Source organism: Ranitomeya imitator, chromosome 2 (assembly GCF_032444005.1).
Source record: "Ranitomeya imitator isolate aRanImi1 chromosome 2, aRanImi1.pri, whole genome shotgun sequence".
NCBI classification, from domain to species: domain Eukaryota; kingdom Metazoa; phylum Chordata; class Amphibia; order Anura; family Dendrobatidae; genus Ranitomeya; species Ranitomeya imitator.
In genome coordinates, this window is record NC_091283.1 from 101,035,578 (window position 1) to 101,054,952 (window position 19,375).

General features: G+C 42.7%; 1 protein-coding gene across 1 annotated transcript in view; it reads right to left on the bottom strand.

The window, feature by feature from the left end:
* The window catches only part of NRK (Nik related kinase), a 379,988-nt gene that overhangs the window by 181,372 nt on the left and 179,241 nt on the right, over nucleotides 1–19,375 (bottom strand). The window contains exons 9-11 of the mRNA XM_069747076.1: nucleotides 9,569–9,647; nucleotides 6,358–6,530; nucleotides 2,925–2,997 (exon numbers count right to left, since the gene is read on the bottom strand). Of these exons, the coding sequence (XP_069603177.1) occupies nucleotides 2,925–2,997; nucleotides 6,358–6,530; nucleotides 9,569–9,647 (325 nt within the window). The remainder of the gene's footprint in view (nucleotides 1–2,924; nucleotides 2,998–6,357; nucleotides 6,531–9,568; nucleotides 9,648–19,375) is intronic.

Below are 19,375 nucleotides of genomic sequence, written 5' to 3' on the forward strand. Positions count from 1 at the left end.
AACTTAGGCTGCACAGTACTAATGGTAACAGATCTAGCGACCCTCTTTATACGCTTAGGGCAATCAGAAATAGTATGAGCAGAATCACCACAGAAAAAACACAGCCCATTCTGACGTCTGTATCCCCTCTGTTCCGCTCTAGTCAAAATCCTATCACATTGCATGGGCTCAGGACTTTGCTCAGAGGACACTGCCATATGGTGCACCACTTTGCGTTCGCGCAGGCGCCGATCAATCTGAATGGCCAGAGACATAGATTCGCTCAAACCAACAGGCGTGGGAAACCCCACCATAACATCTTTAAGGGCTTCAGAAAGACCCTTTCTGAAAATTGCTGCCAGAGCGTCCTCATTCCATTTAGTGAGCACAGACCATTTTCTAAATTTCTGGCAGTATAATTCTGCTGCTTCCTGAATCTGACACAGGGCCAACAGTGTTTTCTCAGCATGCTCTACAGAGTTAGGTTCGTCATACAATAATCCGAGCGATTGAAAAAATGCATCTACATTAAGCAATGCTGGATTCCCTGACTCAAGTGAGAATGCCCAGTCCTGAGAGTCGCCACGCAGTAGAGAAATAACTATCTTTACTTGCTGAATGGGGTCACCAGAGGAACGGGGTTTCAGAGTAAAAAACAATTTGCAGTTATTTTTAAAGTTCAAAAACGTAGATCTATCCCCGTAAAACAAATCCGGAGTAGGAATTCTAGGCTCTAAGGCCGGAGTCTGAACCACATAATCTTGAATACTCTGTACTCTTGCAGCAAGCTGATCCACACGAGAAAACAAACCCTGAACATCCATGCCTGCATCCAAATCCCGAATCACCCAGAGATCAAGAGGAAAGAAAAAGACAAAACAAACAAATGGCTCAGAACTCTTTTTCTCTTCCTTCTTTTGAGAGGCATTCAGCTCATTTTTGGCCAGTTGTACTGTTATGATCTGGTGATTAAGGAGCGACATGCATCTAGCTCTGAGCAGGTGGCAACTATACTAACCGCAGTCCCTAAGCTCAACACAACACTAGAAGCAGCCGTGGAATGCTCCTAACTCGGCCTAGGCATCTCGTCACAGCCTAAGAGCTAACTACCCCTAAAGATAGAAGCAGGAAAACTATCTTGCCTCAGAGAAAATCCCCAAAGGATAGATTAGCCCCCCACAAATAATGACTGTGAGAGGAGAAGGAAATGACATACGTAGTATGAAACAAGATTTAGCACAGGAGGCCACTTCTAGCTAGATAGAAAATAGTACAGGACAGAACGCTGTGCGGTCAGTAATAAAAACTAGAAAAAGTCCACCGCAGAGAAATGCAAAAATCTCCACACCTGACTAAAGGTGTGGAGGGCAAACTCTGCTGCCCAGAGCTTCCAGCTTAGCTGAATAGATCCATACTGAAAAGCTGGACAAATGAACAAAAACAAAGAAAGAGCTGAACAACAAGTCCACAACAAGAGAACCGCAAAAGGACAAGCAAGGACTTAGCTTTGATGAACTGGTAAGAGTGTCAGGAAAGTCCTAAGAGCAATGACTCCAGGCAGGAACAATTGACAACTGGCATTGAATGAGGGATAAGGCCAGACTAATATAGCCGAGCCAGAAAGACGATCAGTGAAAACAGCTGCTGAAGCTAAATCCAAGAAGCAGCCATACCACTCAAAACCACAAGAGGGAGCCAAAGAGCAGAACTCACAAAAATGCTACTTACAACCACCGGAGGGAGCCCAAGAGCGGAATTCACAACATTAGTCTAACGTGTATGGGTGCATAATGAATCTCCCCTCACAGATTATGTCGGGAAAGAGAAGGGTCGGACCTCTTGAATTAAAATGGCTGATCCTTTTGTTTGGAGGTGAGAAAAGCCACTACCAGAGAAGTCTGGCAGTAACTCTCTCAGAGAGAATAAAGCAATGCTTGGCCAAGCTGAGCATTCATGTGTATCGGGGCGTATATACAGACAGCTCGGTTGGCCAAGAGACGAGATGGGAGAATCGATTTGCAAATCTCCTGTTCATTTGCCAGTCAGTCACTGGATGGGAGTTTTGCAAATCTTCTTACCTCCCGGCAATCCTGGCTCGTCTTTTGGTCAACTGGGCTGGTGTGACAGTGTGCGTATGTCAATGATGACATTGCACCATCCTGGCTAATCAAAAGAAGAGGCGCAATTGGGGGGTAAGGAGATTGTCAGGTCTCCCGTCCAACAGTCGTAGATTATTGACCTGGCTCTTCATAGGCCCGAGTCTTGCTAAAAGATTGTCCCATTTCTAGCCAAAAGCTATTTAATTTTCATTGGGGAGCGCCTTTGAACTTCTATAACAATATCTAAAAAAACTAATCTACAAAGAGAATAAAAGTAAATTCAGATTCGCTTTTAAGTAAGCTTGGTCAGAAAGAATGTCAACTGACGGCCACCAGTCTACCACCAGACAATGTACTGAGTAATTTTAATGGTTTCTAGACAAATAATCTACACAGTGATTATCACATTTTATTTTTACCAAGAAATCAACTAATTTTTGTTCCTTTGGTAAAACAAAGTTGCCTCCTTCCCGGAAATAGCATCAAATGCGCATGGAATCAATGTAAAATACTTCAGAATACGTTAGCGCTATTTAATTTACAAAACATAAATTGAATTAAAAGTAAAATGCGCTGCTCAGCTCGAAGTACACTGTGTGCTCCGTTGTGATGAGTGCGTCTCTTTAAGCCTCTAAAATAACTTTTTAATCTAGTTTGACTTTGACAGCTAATATAGAGCTTGTACAGTCGCAGAGTCCTTTATCTTCTGTGCCATAGTTTATATCCTTGGCAGGCCGGATAAGTCCTGAGCGATTTACCTGAAATGATCTTTTGTGTTGCTCTTTAGCGAGGATACTTCTCTGCTTACGTGTTGTAACATAAATTAGGCACTGCGCATTTACTTACCTTGGCTCGCCTTCTTCTTCATTCATCTCGTCATCCTCCTCCTCACTTCCACTGTACTCATATCCTGTTTCATCTGAAAGTAAAAAAAGGCATGATTTAGTAGTGGTGGGTATATCTGTTAGTGGTCTAACCATTACTGCTGACTGCTAGTAATGAGCGAGTATACTTGTTGCTCTGGTTTTTCCGAGCACGCTCGGGTGGTCTGAATATTTGTGACTGCTCGGAGATTTAGTTATGGTTGACGCAGCTGCATGATTTACAGCTGCTAGCCAGCCCGAGTACATGTGGGGGTTGCCTGGTTGCTAGGGAATTCCCACATGTAATCAAGCTGTCTAGTAGCCGCAAATCATGCAAGGAAAACTAAATTTCCGAGCAGTCACAAATACTCGGAGACCACCCAAGCGTTCTCATGAAAACCCGAGCAACGAGTATACTCACTCATCACTACTGACTGCCTGTTGTATGTAAATGTGTGACAAGGAAAGTTTTCTTATATGTAAATCTGTCACTTACAGCCCATCATGGCTAGTTTGAGAGAACAATACATTCTTTTAGATCTATACTCTTTAGTACATAAGTTAAAGATTAACCGCGGTTTTAAATTTTATTTCATAAATCAATAGCACACATGAATATGACTAACTTTGTAATATATCATATCAGAAAAAAACTGCTTCTTTCTCCTACTGGGCTGATATTTTGCTCTCATTTCATGGGTAAAATCTGTATTCAGTAAAATAAAATGTTCCAATTATTGAGATAGGAGATAGGAGATAGCAGTTGTTGCTTTTAAAATTCTATGGTGAGGAGGTGGAAGTGGAGCCATCAGTATGTTTTGCAACAATAAGGTTGCAAAGGTCTTGACACAACTCACTGGTTTTACCCATCGTGAGTAGGGTTGAGCGAAACGGGTCGGCCACTTTCAGAAGTCGCCGACTTTTGGCAAAGTCGGGTTTCATGAAACCCGACCCGACCCCTGTGTGGGGTCGGCCATGAAGTCGGCGATCTTCTGAATCTGGAATCTGAATTCCGATACCGATTCCCGATATGTTTAAGATATCGGGAATTGGTATCGGAATTCAGATATAATTGTAAAATAAAGAATAAAAATAAAAAATATCGCTATACTTACCCTCTGACACGCCTTGGTACTAACCGGGAACCTTCCTTCCTTCGAATCAGCGCTTTCAGGACCTTGCGGTAACGTCGCGGCTTGTGATTGGTCGCGCGACCGCCCATGTGACCGCTGCGCGACCAATCAGAAGCCGTGACGTCACCGCGACGTCACCGAAGGTCCTGGAAGCGCTGATTCTTAGGAAGGAAGGCTGCCGGAAAGAAGCAGGGCGCGTCCGAGGGTGAGTATATACCTAATAGGAATATACTCACCCTCGGACGCGCCCTGCCTCGGTGACGTCACGGCTTCTGATTGGTCGCGCGGCGGTCACATGGGCGGTCGCGCGACCAATCACAAGCCGCGACGTTACCGCAAGGTCCTGAAAGCGCTGATTCGAAGGAAGGAAGGTTCCCGGTTAGTACAAGGGCGCGTCAGAGGGTAAGTATAGCGATATTTTTTATTTTTATTCTTTATTTTACACTTAAATATGGATCGCAGGGCCTGAAGGAGAGTTTCCTCTCCTTCAGACCCTGGGAACCATTGGAAATCCAATGCACTGCATTGGGTTTCGAGTTTCGGCCGACCCCGACCCCGACTTTTTTATAGGATCGGCCGATTTCACTCGACCCGACTTTTGAAAAAGTCGGGTTTCGTGAAACCCGACCCGATCCTATAAAAGTAAAGGTCGCTCAACCCTAATCGTGAGATGTTTCTTGTGTGGCACCTTAATAATGAGACATATTTTTATAGGCCATCAGTTGAACCAGATGTTATTTTCTATTAAGTGGCAGGATTGCTTTCTAATTACTGAAAGATTTCAGCTGGTGTCATGACTTTTCAGGACTTTTTGCATCTCTCTTAATGTGTTCAATACTTTTTCTCTGTGTCATTTCTCATTATTACACACAATTTACAGACATCTATGATTTGATTTCCTGGCCTGTGTGGTTTGGCTAGGTTGTTAATGACATCTAGTGAGAATTTCATGTCAATAGCACCTATAGAAATATATTTACTTAGAAAATTGGTGATGTGCTCAATGCTTATTGCACCTGATTATCTGTAATTAAAGGTATATTTAATAAGGGGCATAGATAAAAGGCACCATATTCAGTTTAACTCTGATCCTTACTTGCCCATGTTCCCCAGGGATAGAAGATACAGTGAGTTTCAAAAATTTCTGGGTTTTGAAGGCTAATAGGTCAATGAAACTCGAATCTTTGGTGTAGCCATAAGAATCACAGATTCCCACCCACATTATCAAAATCATTTTCCTCCACCCAGTGAGAACCTAATCTTTCTTCTATCTTTTGGAGTGTCTGTCTGGTTCCAGTACTTATGACATGACCTAGCTGAGTAGACAGAGTGTGGAGTGCTTCTGAATATCTCCCCTTACACAGTGCTGGAATTGTTGCCCCTATCAAATAGACACTAACGCTGTGGTTGACATCTAAAAGAGAAGGAGACTGACAATAAATGCATCCACGTGCTGCTGAGCGTGCTGGCACTTTGAATAAAAGAAAAAGCGCCAACTGGGCGCTAACCATAGAGGTTCAGTCATTTGTAGCCACCTTCTACCAGTCAAGAACAGAGAGCCTTGCACATTTAATGGGAAGGTATCATCAGAAAATTGCCTATTATTTACAGTATATCAGGTTTTTTTGTTACATGTATATATTTTTTTAAATTACAATGTTTTTATTTTCTTTATATCAGGATCCTTGTTTTATATATAAAAAAAAACAGAACAATCTTACGATTTTCACACTTGACAATTAGTCCTTTTTTAGACCCATGTTTTCTTTCCTTTCATGAAGAGCTGTCTGCTCAGTAACCTCATCACTAGGGTAGGTGCACACGATCGTTTTCTTTCTAGAAAGAAGGTACCGGTAGGTCCGATTTTTCTGATCAGAGTTTGATCAGGGTTGGATCAGTTTTTCTCAGAGATGGAGAGAGAAAAAAAAATTCCCACCTTCTTCATTCTGTTAGTTCAGGAAAATTGGTCTGCACTCAGATGTTATCTGTGTGTGGCCGATGTTTTTCACTGACCCATAGACTCGCATTGCCAATTTAGATCCGACCCATAGATCAAAGTTGAACACGTCACCAAAAAAATTGGACATGTGCACAGCCCCATAGAATATGAAGGGTGTGAGTGATAGCACTCATCTGATACAATCGGTTGTGTGCACGAGCTCTGAGGCAGGACTTCAGTGACAGGTAACACCTCAATACACAGGAATCTGCCTTTACTTTGCACCCTTTAGTCACAGCAATAGTCTGCTGGAATAATTACAATGCTGTCCATAAAAAACATACCTTTTTCTTTCTTTTTTCTTGTTCTATCCAAATGATCTTTCAGCATAATACGTATCTGGCGTTCATTCTGTAGATCTCGAACAAAGGAATGCTTAAGTAGATTCTCCGTTGTAGGCCGATGCGTGTAGTTCTTAATGAGGCAGGTATCGACAAAATTAAGGCATTTCTTGGACCTAGGGAAATATCATATGAACAATAAGAAGCTGCTGTGTATTCAGTTTCTTTCTATCAAGGTTGTTTCTATAGGGGGGGGCAGAATGAGCAGTCGTACACAGGCAGTGGTGTCCGAGACAGATATATGAGAAGGGGCTGGCATTATAAATGGTAGCTGGGGAATCTTGTCTTGGCCTTTGGAGCTTAGTTGCTTTCCGATAAGGCCCTTTCACATGGGCTGATAATATGAACACCAGATCATTGGCTCATGTAAACATAGCATGGTGCAGCCTACAAGCAAAATGCTCTTTCAATGGTTGCCAGCCTTTGTATATGTGGCACCCCAGGAGTTCGGTTGCCACAGTGGCATTGCCTCCCTCACAGGTGGTGATGTCACGCCTGGAAGCAAGGAGGGGTCTTTTTACCAGGTAACACCAGCATCCAATACTTTTCCTGACTTCAGACCAGAAGGGGGTGCTCTAACACCCGGTTCCAGGAGAGCTTCCCTAGAAGTTCTGGCCTGGAGGCAGGGTTAATCAGTCTGAGGGAGAGAGTGAGGGAAGAGGAGACAAGTGGAGGAGAACCTGGGGGAGTGGAGCTCTATCCAAGCTCACCCCAGAGCTGAGCGCTAGAAACCGGACATCGGAGTCCATGGTTGCACGGGTACTGAAGGCCCGGCAGCTAAATCCAGAGGGCAGGAGACTACATGTCTCCTGGCCCCATCTAGCACCCAGGGCACAGCAGCATACCAGAGCCCGGAGCCGCCATGTAGGAGTGACCCCCTGTAATAGGCTCAAGCAGCCTGCCATGTGGATAACGTTTTTCAGTGAGAGGAACTTGAGCAGAGATTAAAGCAGCAAGGACCTAAGAGAACAGCACAGTAGGAAGGCCTCTGAACCCACCTGGCTAGGTGGATCCTAAGTTGCTTCCAAGCTGCCCAGATCCCCATCATCCTCTGTTACCCGTGCCCCAGACTGCACCTTTTACCATCAAGTAAAGATAAAGAAAACTACAGTCCTTGGTCCTCCAGTCATTTTCTGCACCCTCAGTCTGGCATCCCAATGTCCACGATCCCTTACAAAACTATACCGGTAGCCCTGGGGCCCTGCTCCACCTGTGAGGAGCAGAACCATCCCAGCTGTGTCATCATCAGCCCCAGCAGTCTCCTTAAGCAGAGTCGGCCACTCATTGCCGAACACCACAGGTGGAGTTACGTTAAATCCCCTACAAACTGTCCCTCATCATTTTTATTGTGTGCCCAGGGCCACGGACCGGGTCACTGCTGCGGTGAAAAAACCCTGAAGAACTGTCTGACCTGGTTCCAAGTACCCCACGGCCCTAGCGGGCATTGCATATACCCACCTTTACTCCTTTACTTTTTATTACCCTCCTAATTTGTCAGTTGAATTCAGGCCGCAAGAGCTCCAAAAAGATTTGTGCTGTCCTAGTTTGGTCTTCACTTCTACAGATGGTATCCTCAGCCAAGCATCCTCTACTCTTCTTGTGCTTCTTAGACCCAAAGATGTCATGACAAACTATGAGGCTTACAGAACTGTACATCCTAAACCTCAGAGTATGCCTTGGCAACATCATGTAGGGTTCCTAGTAAGAGCAAGGAGGTGTTCCGGATGACATGCCATGGATGCACAAGTGAGGACTGCCCTCATCAGCTGCCATGGAGGACCATCCTGGATGCCAGACCAGGTCAGAAAAAATCTTTTATACTAAACTCTACAGGCCACTGTAAACATGGGCCTATAGTATGCCTATAAGTGGCTATTATGGTAAGGGCATTTTTGGCAGTGCCACCCAACATGTTTAAAGATTTGTTGCACTTCGTAATTTTGGTTTGATTCTAACCACAGACATATTGCCGGCTTATATGTTTTATTTTCATGATGCAACAGCTACAACTAGTCACTTTTGATACCTTCAATATGAGTATTTGGAGTTAGGAATTTACCAATGATAGAACTCTCAGTTATGTCAGCGAATATGACTTCTCATGGGCCAACATGAACCCATGAACCTATGGTATGTAAAGTCTATTGTACAGTATACCAACAGAGGGATTATTAACCATCTTTTATTGCTCTGCTCCAACAATGGATGTTGCTATAATAGTTTTTCTACTTGTGCAGATGCTGATACAGCTAAAACGTGTGGGTGTAGTTTTGACATTTCTAAATTGTTAGATTAAGTAGCTTTCACCACACAAGTGCCATAGGTCTTCATAGAGCTTCCAGTCTCACATGTAATAATAACATAAGAAAAGCAGACAAAGCTTTCTGCCGGTTAAGTTTTATAAATAAAACAGTGGTCGGTCAAAGATCATTCATGCCCCATTTACCACCAGAGACTATGAGTGCCGGTGTCAGGCACGACTATTTCTTAAAATCAGATTTACCTTTCTGGATCAAGACACTAATTGTGTGTTAAAGGAAATGTGTCTTAAGGAAACGACCTATTGTTTAAATCAAGTTTATATGTTATATGTAATTTTAAACAATTTTTGGCAATTGTTTTTTATTTTTTACAATATTATAATTGGTATTAAAAAGAAAAAATAGTAATTTTGCTGTTTCACATCGGCCACTTCAAACCCATACATCCTGAGTTTTCTATGTTTTCATCATCATCACAGGCAGGATTACAATAACAGGTAGCAGCTTATAACATAGGATACACCAATCACCATCTACATCCTTGAGGTCCATATTATTCCCCCCGCTAACTTTTCCAATAATAAATCCAATTGCAAAGACTACTCTTGTAATATGCAAATAGACAAGAGGAAAATGAAGGCCCTGGAAAGCAATAAATTGCTCTTAACTAACCATCTGCGTGATTACTAATTCATTATTTCTCGTAGATGCCTCCGCCATCTAGTAAGCACATTAAACCTTTTTATCCTGTGCAGACATTTCTGTCCCACTTATCCGATGCATTATAAGTAGAGAAAAAAAAATAGAGATCGAAACGATTAACCCTGTAATTGCCAACACCATTAATTCGATGCTTCATGTCCAATGCTACGTAACTATACCATCGTACATACCACTTCCTTGATTTCAGTTTCGGAGGGGGGTTTCGAGGGATTAGGAAAAGCGCCCTCATAGGATGCATGTCACATAAAGCTGAAAAGGGAACACAAAGATGATGAAAGTTAGGAGATTTTACAAGAGAATTTTTCAGATTACCTGGAAACTGATTAACCCCTTCATGACCCAGCCTATTTTGACCTTAAAGACCTTGCCGTTTTTTGCAATTCTGACCAGTGTCCCTTTATGAGGTAATAACTCAGGAACGCTTCAACGGATCCTAGCGGTTCTGAGATTGTTTTTTCGTGACATATTGGGCTTCATGTTAGTGGTAAATTTAGGTCAATAAATTATGCGTTTATTTGTGATAAAAACGGAAATTTGGCGAAAATTTTGAAAATTTCGCAATTTTCACATTTTGAATTTTTATTCTGTTAAACCAGAGAGTTATGTGACACAAAATAGTTAATAAATAACATTTCCCACATGTTTACTTTACATCAGCACAATTTTGGAAACAAAATTTTTTTTTGCTAGGAAGTTATAAGGGTTAAAATTTGACCAGCGATTTCTCATTTTTACAACGAAATTTACAAAACCATTTTTCTAGGGACCACCTCACATTTGAAGTCAGTTTGAGGGGTCTATATGGCTGAAAATACCCAAAAGTGACACCATTCTAAAATCTGCACCCCTCAAGGTACTCAAAACCACATTCCAGAAGTTTATTAACCCTTCAGGTGCTTCACAGCAGAAGAAGCAACATGGAAGTAAAAAATGAACATTTAACTTTTTAGTCACAAAAATTATCTTTTAGCAACAATTTTTTTATTTTCCCAATGGTAAAAGGAGAAACTGAACCACGTAAGTTGTTGTCCAATTTGTCCTGAGTACGCAGATACCTCATATGTGGGGGTAAACCACTGTTTTGGCGCACGGCAGGGCTTGGAAGGGAAGGAGCGCCATTTGACTTTTTGAATAAAAAATTGGCTCCACTCTTTAGCGGCCACCATGTCACGTTTGGAGAGCCCCCGTGTGCCTAAAAATTGGAGCTCCCCCACAAGTGACCCCATTTTGGAAACTAGACGCCCCAGGGAACTTATCTAGATGTATAGTGAGCACTTTGAACCCCCAGGTGCTTCACAAATTGATCCGTAAAAATGAAAAAGTACTTTTTTTTCACAAAAAAATAATTTTAGCCTCAATTTTTTCATTTTCACATGGGCAACAGGATAAAATGGATCATAAAATTTGTTGGGCAATTTCTCCTGAGTACACTGATACCTCATATGTGGGGATAAACCACTGTTTGGGCACATGGTAAGGCTCGGAAGGGAAGGAGCGCCATTTGACTTTTTGAATGAAAAATTATCTCCATCGTTAGCGTACACCATGTCGCGTTTGGAAAGCTCCTGTGTGCCTAAACATTGGCGCTCCCCCACAAGTGACCCCATTTTGGAAACTAGACAGACCACCCAAGGAACTTATTTAGATGCCTAGTGAGCACTTTAAACCCTCAGGTGCTTCACAAATTGATCTGTAAAAATGAAAAAGTACTTTTTTTTCACAAAAAAATTCTTTTCGCCTCAATTTTTTCATTATCACATGGGCAATAGGATAAAATGGATCATAAAATTTGTTGAGCAATTTCTCCCGAGTATGCCGATACCTCATATGTGGGGGTAAACCACTGTTTGGGCACTCGGCAGGGCTCGGAAGGGAAGGCGCGCCATTTGACTTTTTGAATGGAAAATTAGCTCCAACTGTTAGCGGACACCATGTCGCGTTTGGAGAGCCCCTGTGTGCCTAAACATTGGAGCTTCCCCACAAGTGACCCCATTTTGGAAACTAGACCCCCCAAGGAACTTATCTAGATGCATATTGAGCACTTTAAACCACCAGGTGCTTCACAGAAGTTTATAACGCAGAGCCATGAAAATAAAAAATAATTTTTCTTTCCTCAAAAATGATTTTTTAGCCTGGAATTTCCTATTTTGCCAAGGGTAATAGGAGAAATTGGACCCCAAATGTTGTTGTCCAGTTTGTCCTGAGTACGCCGATACCCCATATGTGGGGGTAAACCACTGTTTGGGCGCACGGCAGGGCTCAGAAGGGAAGGCACGCCATTTGGCTTTTTAAATGGAAAATTAGCTCCAATCATTAGCGGACACCATGTCACGTTTGGAGAGCCCCTGTGTGCCTAAACATTGGAGATCCCCAGAAATGACCCCATTTTGGAAACTAGTCCACCAAAGGAACTAATCTAGATGTGTGGTGAGGACTTTGAACCCCCAAGTGCTTCACAGAAGTTTATAACGCAGAGCCATGAAAATAAAAATAAAAATTTTTTTTCTCAAAAATGATCTTTTAGCCTGCAATTTTTTATTTTCCCAAGGGTATCAGGAGAAATTTGACCCCAAAAGTTGTTGTCCAGTTTCTCCTGAGTACGCTGATACCCCATATGTGGGGGTAAACCACTGTTTGGGCACATGCCGGGGCTCGGAAGTGAAGTAGTGACGTTTTGAAATGCAGACTTTGATGGAATGCTCTGTGGGCGTCACGTTGCGTTTGCAGAGCCCCTGATGTGGCTTAACAGTAGAAACTCCCCACAAGTGACCCCATTTTGGAAACTAGACCCCGAAAGGAACTTATCTAGATGTGTGGTGAGCAGTTTGAACTGGGGGTTCACAGAACTTCACAGAAGTTTATAATGCAGAGCCGTGAAAATAATAAATACGTTTTCTTTCCTCAAAAATAATTATTTAGCCCAGAATTTTTTAATTTTCCCAAGGGTAACAGGAGAAATTGGACCCCAAAAGTTGTTGTTCAGTTTCTCCTGAGTACGCTGATATCCCATGTGTGGAGGTAAACCACTGTTTGGGCACACGTCGGGGCTCAGAAGGGAAGTAGTGACTTTTGAAATGCAGACTTTGATGGAATGGTCTGCGGGCGTCGCATTGCGTTTGCAGAGCCCCTGGTGTGCCTAAACAGTAGAAACCCCCCACAAGTGACCCCATTTTAGAAACTAGACCCCCCAAGGAACTTATCTAGATATGTGGTGAGCACTTTGAACCCCCAAGTGCTTCACAGACGTTTACAACGTAGAGCCGTGAAAATAATAAATCATTTTTCTTTCCTCAAAAATGATGTTTTAGCAAGCATTTTTTTATTTTCACAAGGGTAACAGGAGAAATTGGACCCCAGTAATTGTTGCGCAGTTTATCCTGAGTATGCTGGTACCCCATATGTGGGGGTATACCACTGTTTGGGCACACGTCAGGGCTCGGAATTGAGGGAGCACCATTTGACTTTTTGAATACGAGATTGGCTGGAATCAATGGTGGCGCCATGTTGCGTTTGGAGACCCCTGATGTGCCTAAACAGTGGAAACCCCTCAATTCTAACTCCAACACTAACCCCCCCACACCCCTAACCCTAATCCCAACTGTAGCCATAACCTTAATCACAACCCTAACAGCAACACACCCCTAACCACAACCCTAACCCCAACACACCCCTAACCCTAACCACAACACACCCCTAACCACAACCCTAATTCCAACCCTAACCCTAAGGCTATGTGCCCACATTGCGGATTCGTGTGAGATTTTTCAGCATCATTTTTGAAAAATCCGCGGGTAAAAGGCACTGCGTTTTACCTGCGGATTTTCCGCGGATTTCCAGTGTTTTTTGTGCGGATTTCACCTGCGGATTCCTATTGAGGAACAGGTGTAAAACGCTGCGGAATCCGCACAAAGAATTGACATGCTGCGGAAAATACAACGCAGCATTTCCGCGCGGTATTTTCCGCACCATGGGCACAGCGGATTTGGTTTCCATATGTTTACATGGTACTGTAAACCTGATGGAACACTGCTGCGAATCCGCAGCCAAATCCGCACCGTGTGCACATAGCCTAATTCTAAAGGTATGTGCACACGCTGCGGAAAATGCTGCGGATCCGCAGCAGTTTCCCATGAGTTTACAGTTCAATGTAAACATATGGGAAACAAAAATCGCTGTACACACGCTGCGGAAGAACTGCACGGAAACGCAGCGGTTTACATTCCGCAGCATGTCACTTCTTTGTGCGGATTCCGCAGCGGTTTTACAACTGCTCAAATAGAAAATCGCAGTTGTAAAACCGCAGTGAAATGCGCAGAAAAAACGCGGTAAATCCGCGATAAATCCGCAGCGGTTTAGCACTGCGGATTTATCAAATCCGCTGCGGAAAAATCCGCAGAGGACCAGAATACATGTGCACATACCGAAACCCTAACCCTACCCCTAACCCTAGCCCTACCCCTAACCCTACCCCTACCCCTAACCCTACACCTACCCCTACCCCTAACCCTAACCCTAACCCTACCCCTAACCCTATTCTAACATTAGTGGAAAAAAAAAAATTCTTTATTTTTTTATTGTCCCTACCTATGGGGGTGACAAAGGTCATTTATTATTTTTTTTATTTTGATCACTGAGATAGATTATATCTCAGTGATCAAAATGCACTTTGGAACGAATCTGCCGGCCGGCAGATTCGGCGGGCGCACTGCGCATGCGCCCGCCATTTTGGAAGATGGCGGCGCCCGGGGAGAAGACGGACGGACCCCGGCAGGATCGGTAAGTATGATGGGGTGGGGTGGGGAGCACGGGGGGGGGATCGGAGCATGGGGGGGTGAATCGGAGCGCGGGAGGGGTGGAACGGAGCACGGGGGGTAGAACGGAGCACGGGGGGGTGGAACGGAGCACGGGGGGGTGGAACGGAGCACGGAGGGGGGTGGATCGGAGTGCAGGGGGGTGATTGGAGCACAGGGGGGTGATTGAAGCACGGGGGAGCGGACAAGAGCACGGGGGGGAGCGGAGCACAGGACAGAGGGGAGCCGGAGCAGTGTACCGGACAGATCGGGGGGCTGGGGGGGCGATCGGTGGGGTGGGGTGGGGGCACATTAGTATTTCCAGCCATGGCCGATGATATTGCAGCATCGGCCATGGCTGGATTGTAATATTTCACCAGTTATAATAGGTGAAATATTACAAATCGCTCTGATTGGCAGTTTCACTTTCAACAGCCAATCAGAGCGATCGTAGCCACGGGGGGGTGAAGCCACCCCCCCTGGGCTAAACTACCACTCCCCTTGTCCCTGCAAATCGGGTGAAATGGGAGTTAACCCTTTCACCCGATCTGCAGGGACGCGATCTTTCTGTGACACAGCATATGCGTCACAGGTCGGATTGGCACCGACTTTCATGACGCATACGCTGTGTCACAGGTCGGGAAGGGGTTAATGGCCGAACGTGTACTGTTTTTCAAAATTGGTAATAAATTCTAAATTGCCTCTAAAGACCCACAGTTTAAGTCATATACATTAAAGTAGAACTCCTCCTCCCATCAAAGTGTTTATCCTCTTAATATATTGCAGTCATCATATTATATAGCACTGTGGACTTACAATTGCTCATTTTGCCTTTCTATCCAGTTAATTCTTCTCTTTTCTCTGCTCTACATAGAAACAGGAAGTCTCTTTTCCCTGCATTTATAATCCCCTATTCAACTTCTCCCTCCACCAGGGACTTTTGCAGTGACTTATGACTTATATAGGGAAAATTAACCTCCTGTTTCTACACAGAGCTTAGAATGATTCAGTTAGTCAGTTTTTAATCATGTGACGTCATAGCTCTAATGGGAAAGCGAAGAATTTACTGGGTAGAAAGGCACAATGAGCAATTGTAAGTGCACAGTGCTGTATAATATGATGACTGTAGTATGTTAAGAGGATAACAATTTTCATGGGAGTGACTAATTAAAAGTGTCTTCCTTGGAGATAAAAAATTGCAGTAGAAATGACGAGTTTACCATTTTATTATACATTGTGTAGTGAATCTGCCCTCAACACCTTTTATTCCAAGAAATTCTCAATTTTGTCATTTTTGGATGAGCAAATGCAAAGAAATGCATGATTATTTGGAGCTGTGGTCCCAGGAATTAGAGCTCAGGTGCAAAATGTTGGTGCTATTTTGTAACTTTATTGAACTGTACCTTTTAGTTCTGGAGAAGCCTTAGATTGTCAAAGAGATTGACATTTTTGTTTCTTTATATGACATAAGCATTGTTACTTAAAGTGAATACTTGCTCTTTAACACCATTTTATTTAGGTCCAAAATGGTGTACTGATAAATTTTTAATATATCTTTATAGTATTTGTCTCACCAGTTTTGTTACACAGAGCGCAAAATACAAATAAAACTCTAGCCACCTAAAGTCACCACTAGAGGGAGCCTAGGAGCATACTGCATAATATATTGTCATTGAGTTCATTGTGTAACACTGCACAGTAATCTCCAAAGCGCCATCTAGTGGTGACCGAGGAAAACCAAAGTGCTATATTTTAAAGAGAGTCTATCAACACGGAATAACTGTTGAAACCAAGTACGGGCCCTTGACCAATCAATTCAGTGCACTCTCCCACCTACGTATTTTCTGCTTATATCTGCCTTTATTTGGCTTCTATAAGCCAGAGTTGGCAATCAAGGAAGAGAGATGTGTGGAAATAGATGCAAATCAACTAGGTACACACCAAAAGTGCACTGAGCGACTAGACTTGGTTTGAACAGTCATTTTGTGGTGACAGATTCCCTTTAAATCTTTGCCAATATAGGAAATCTGTATCATAAATACAGAGCTCTGACTGCAATAAAAATACAGTATATTATTCTGTGAAGGATTTTTAAATATTTAGATAAAAAATCTAAAATGAGTATGGGCATTCACTTTGAGAGATAGCAGAGGTTTACACTACCAATTAGTATAGAAAATATTAAAGGGGTGGTCTGATACCTAAATATCCATCTTTACACACTAACCACTTTTGTAATTAGCTTTATTATACCATATCTTACTTTTCTCGCTCTCTAGCTAATTCCTGAATGTGTTTTCTTTACTGCACCAACTGTGATGTTTCTCATACAGGATGTTAAAGGAGGCCGGTGCTGCACTCGCCTCTATGCAGCGTTCATCATCCCTCCTGGAATAGGAGTAGGAATTAATCCGTGGGCAGTGCTGCAGTCACTTACTCCAGTTTGTGGCATCGCCTCTCTCTGAACGTGTCGTGGATCCATGGTGAGAGAATCCGCGGAAGAAGTGAGTGCAGCGCCGACAAGAAACTAGTAAGAAAATACAAGGTCTGCCTAACATGGGCACCTTATTATCTATAGAGCCATAAAACATCTACACCTGTCATTACAGACATAGTATAGTATTTAGAGTTGTAGTTCAACAAGCCAATATTTTTCTCCTACTTATATTCATATAAGAAAAAAAAGCACTTTCACAGCCAATCTTAAAAACTGTCTTTTCCCGTCAATGGAGAAGCTTTTTTTTTTTTCCTGAAAGCGTAAAATCCATCATGGCATCGGCAGTCAGCTGAGCACTGGATATCCCAAAAGGACATTTTAGAAATGTCACAATTTTAGTTCAAATGGAAAATGTTTGGATTAAATGTTTTGACATTTAAGTATTATCTCCAAGGACCGTTCCGAGGACAGCCGGCTAGATTGTCCCTTTTTGTAATTTAAATGTTGAAACATACAATACTGAACTGTTGGAGACGTACTTGCTGCCAAAACGTCTATATCTTATCCTACAGGATGATCAAGCTGTGCTGGTAATAACTCATTATTTTTTTTTTGACTAATTTCTTTCTGTAGCAGTTTGTCAAAAATGTCAAGATTAAAGTAAAGTGAAGAATATACCTAAAGCGAGTGCGTCTGTGTGCAATATACGCACAGATAGATTTAGCGCATCAAGGATATTTTCCATTCAGTGGACTTAGGACCACCGATCTTATGATCAGTGAACGTCCCAGGGTGAGACCCCCAGTGATCATCTATCTACTTATCATTTATTATGTACAGGATTTATACAACACCGGTAACTGAAGACCTTGGATTCCTCCCAATGGGGTGAACATCATGTTTCTTGTGCATCGACTTCCCTGACTTCCCTGACTTTCTCGTGTTATGCCCAACAGATTCTTTTATTACAGTAAATGTCATTGTAAATGTTACCGATCAGATTTCTACCACTTTCTGTTAGTTTGCGACTATTGCACTCTGGTATAATAATGCCACGATCTTGCCAACATCCTCCGTTCCAACTCTTCCATTTCCTTTAACTCCAACCATTGTGCAAGCATATCGTGTAACGACCACACAATGCATTCATTATTTAGTACCACATTTATTATATTCTTAATCATTATTTGTTTATTTTGCTAAAGTTCTTTTTTTTTTTTTTACACAGAAAATTATTTGCCAAGGAATAGAATCAAACCATTACAGTCCATCCTGCCATCCTGTTACACAACTTCAGTGGCCTGATGCAGACTGTTAGAGGAAACTAAATCGAGCAAAGGATGATGCAGCTGAACTGGCGATAATTTTGCCCCTAATGTTTTGGGTCTGCATCACCGAGACGGTTTTTTTTAAATCCTGAAAAGAACATGGGTGTGATTTGTTCCATTTGTGGCTGGGGAAAAGCTGAGGAGCAAGCTTAGTTTTTACTGCATAGCTTAGCAATCTCTGAGTCCTACAAGAGATTGAGCAGAGGGGGGAGGCTCCTGCTGCAGAAAGACGATGAAGAGGGGCACTGGGCTGAGCTCAAGGTACACAAAGGGATGACTTCTTTATAGACTTCTCAGTTTTTATGCAATGAGACACAGTAGGATTAATAGATCAATATTTAATGCTTTAGTATTAAATTAAATTAATAAAGAAACTATTTCTCATAACCTCTCTCTAGTGACCGCTGGGAGCAAATTGCTAAAGGGAATCTGTCATGAGGTTTTGCTTCCTCACCTGAGAGAAGCATAATGTTGGAAAACATACCCCGATTCCAGCGATGTATCACTTAGATTACTGGGTGCAGCAGTTGTGACACAATCAGAATTTTTAGATGTAGCAGAGCTCAAAAAACTAACCCCATCCACACCACCCTGTACATTGTGCATAGACAGCGAGCTGCTTATCAGAGGAGGGGGTGTGGTCGGACCAGGGCTCATATGCACATTAATCCAGGTAGTGATTATCTCCTGGTGATAAAACCTTCATTGTATGGAAACAGCACACAGCCGAAAAAGTGACACATCGCTGAAATCTGTGTCTCAGCTCCTACCTAATGCTGTCCTTAGATTACATAGGAAAAACCTGCTGACAGATTCCCTTTACAAAGGTCATCCAACCACCTACTTTTAAAAAAGGAAGAAAATAAAAAAATAAAACAGTTGGATTACTATAGAATAATAAAAATAGTATACTCTGCCACTCCCATGCTTTCTGGGTCACACACCAGTATCTTTTCTTCCTGCTGCATAGTTGACATGGACGTGTGACCGCTGCAGTCTGTCACTGACTGTAGTGGTGATATGGCCGTGATTGGCTGCCCTGGTTATAAGTAGAGTTGAGCAAATTTTTTGGTTCCGATGACAATTGGCAGCGTATTTTGTTTTCGCAATATTCGCCAAACACAGCCGAATGTCATTGGAGTCAATGGGAGTAGAAATGAATGAATATGTTCGGAACTGATCATCAAACATAAATTCGGCGCAAATAGGGTACCAATATGGCACATATAAGGCAAATTCAGATTCGGCGACCAATTTCGAACATATTCACTCAACTCTAGTCATAAGTTCCTATCCATAGACATTGCTATAGCAGGATAAACTGACCGGCATGGGGCCCGGGAAGCATGGGAGCTGCAGGAGATCAGTAAGGTGAATATTAATATTACCACATTTTTTTTGTAAGCCATAGCATTCTAGTTG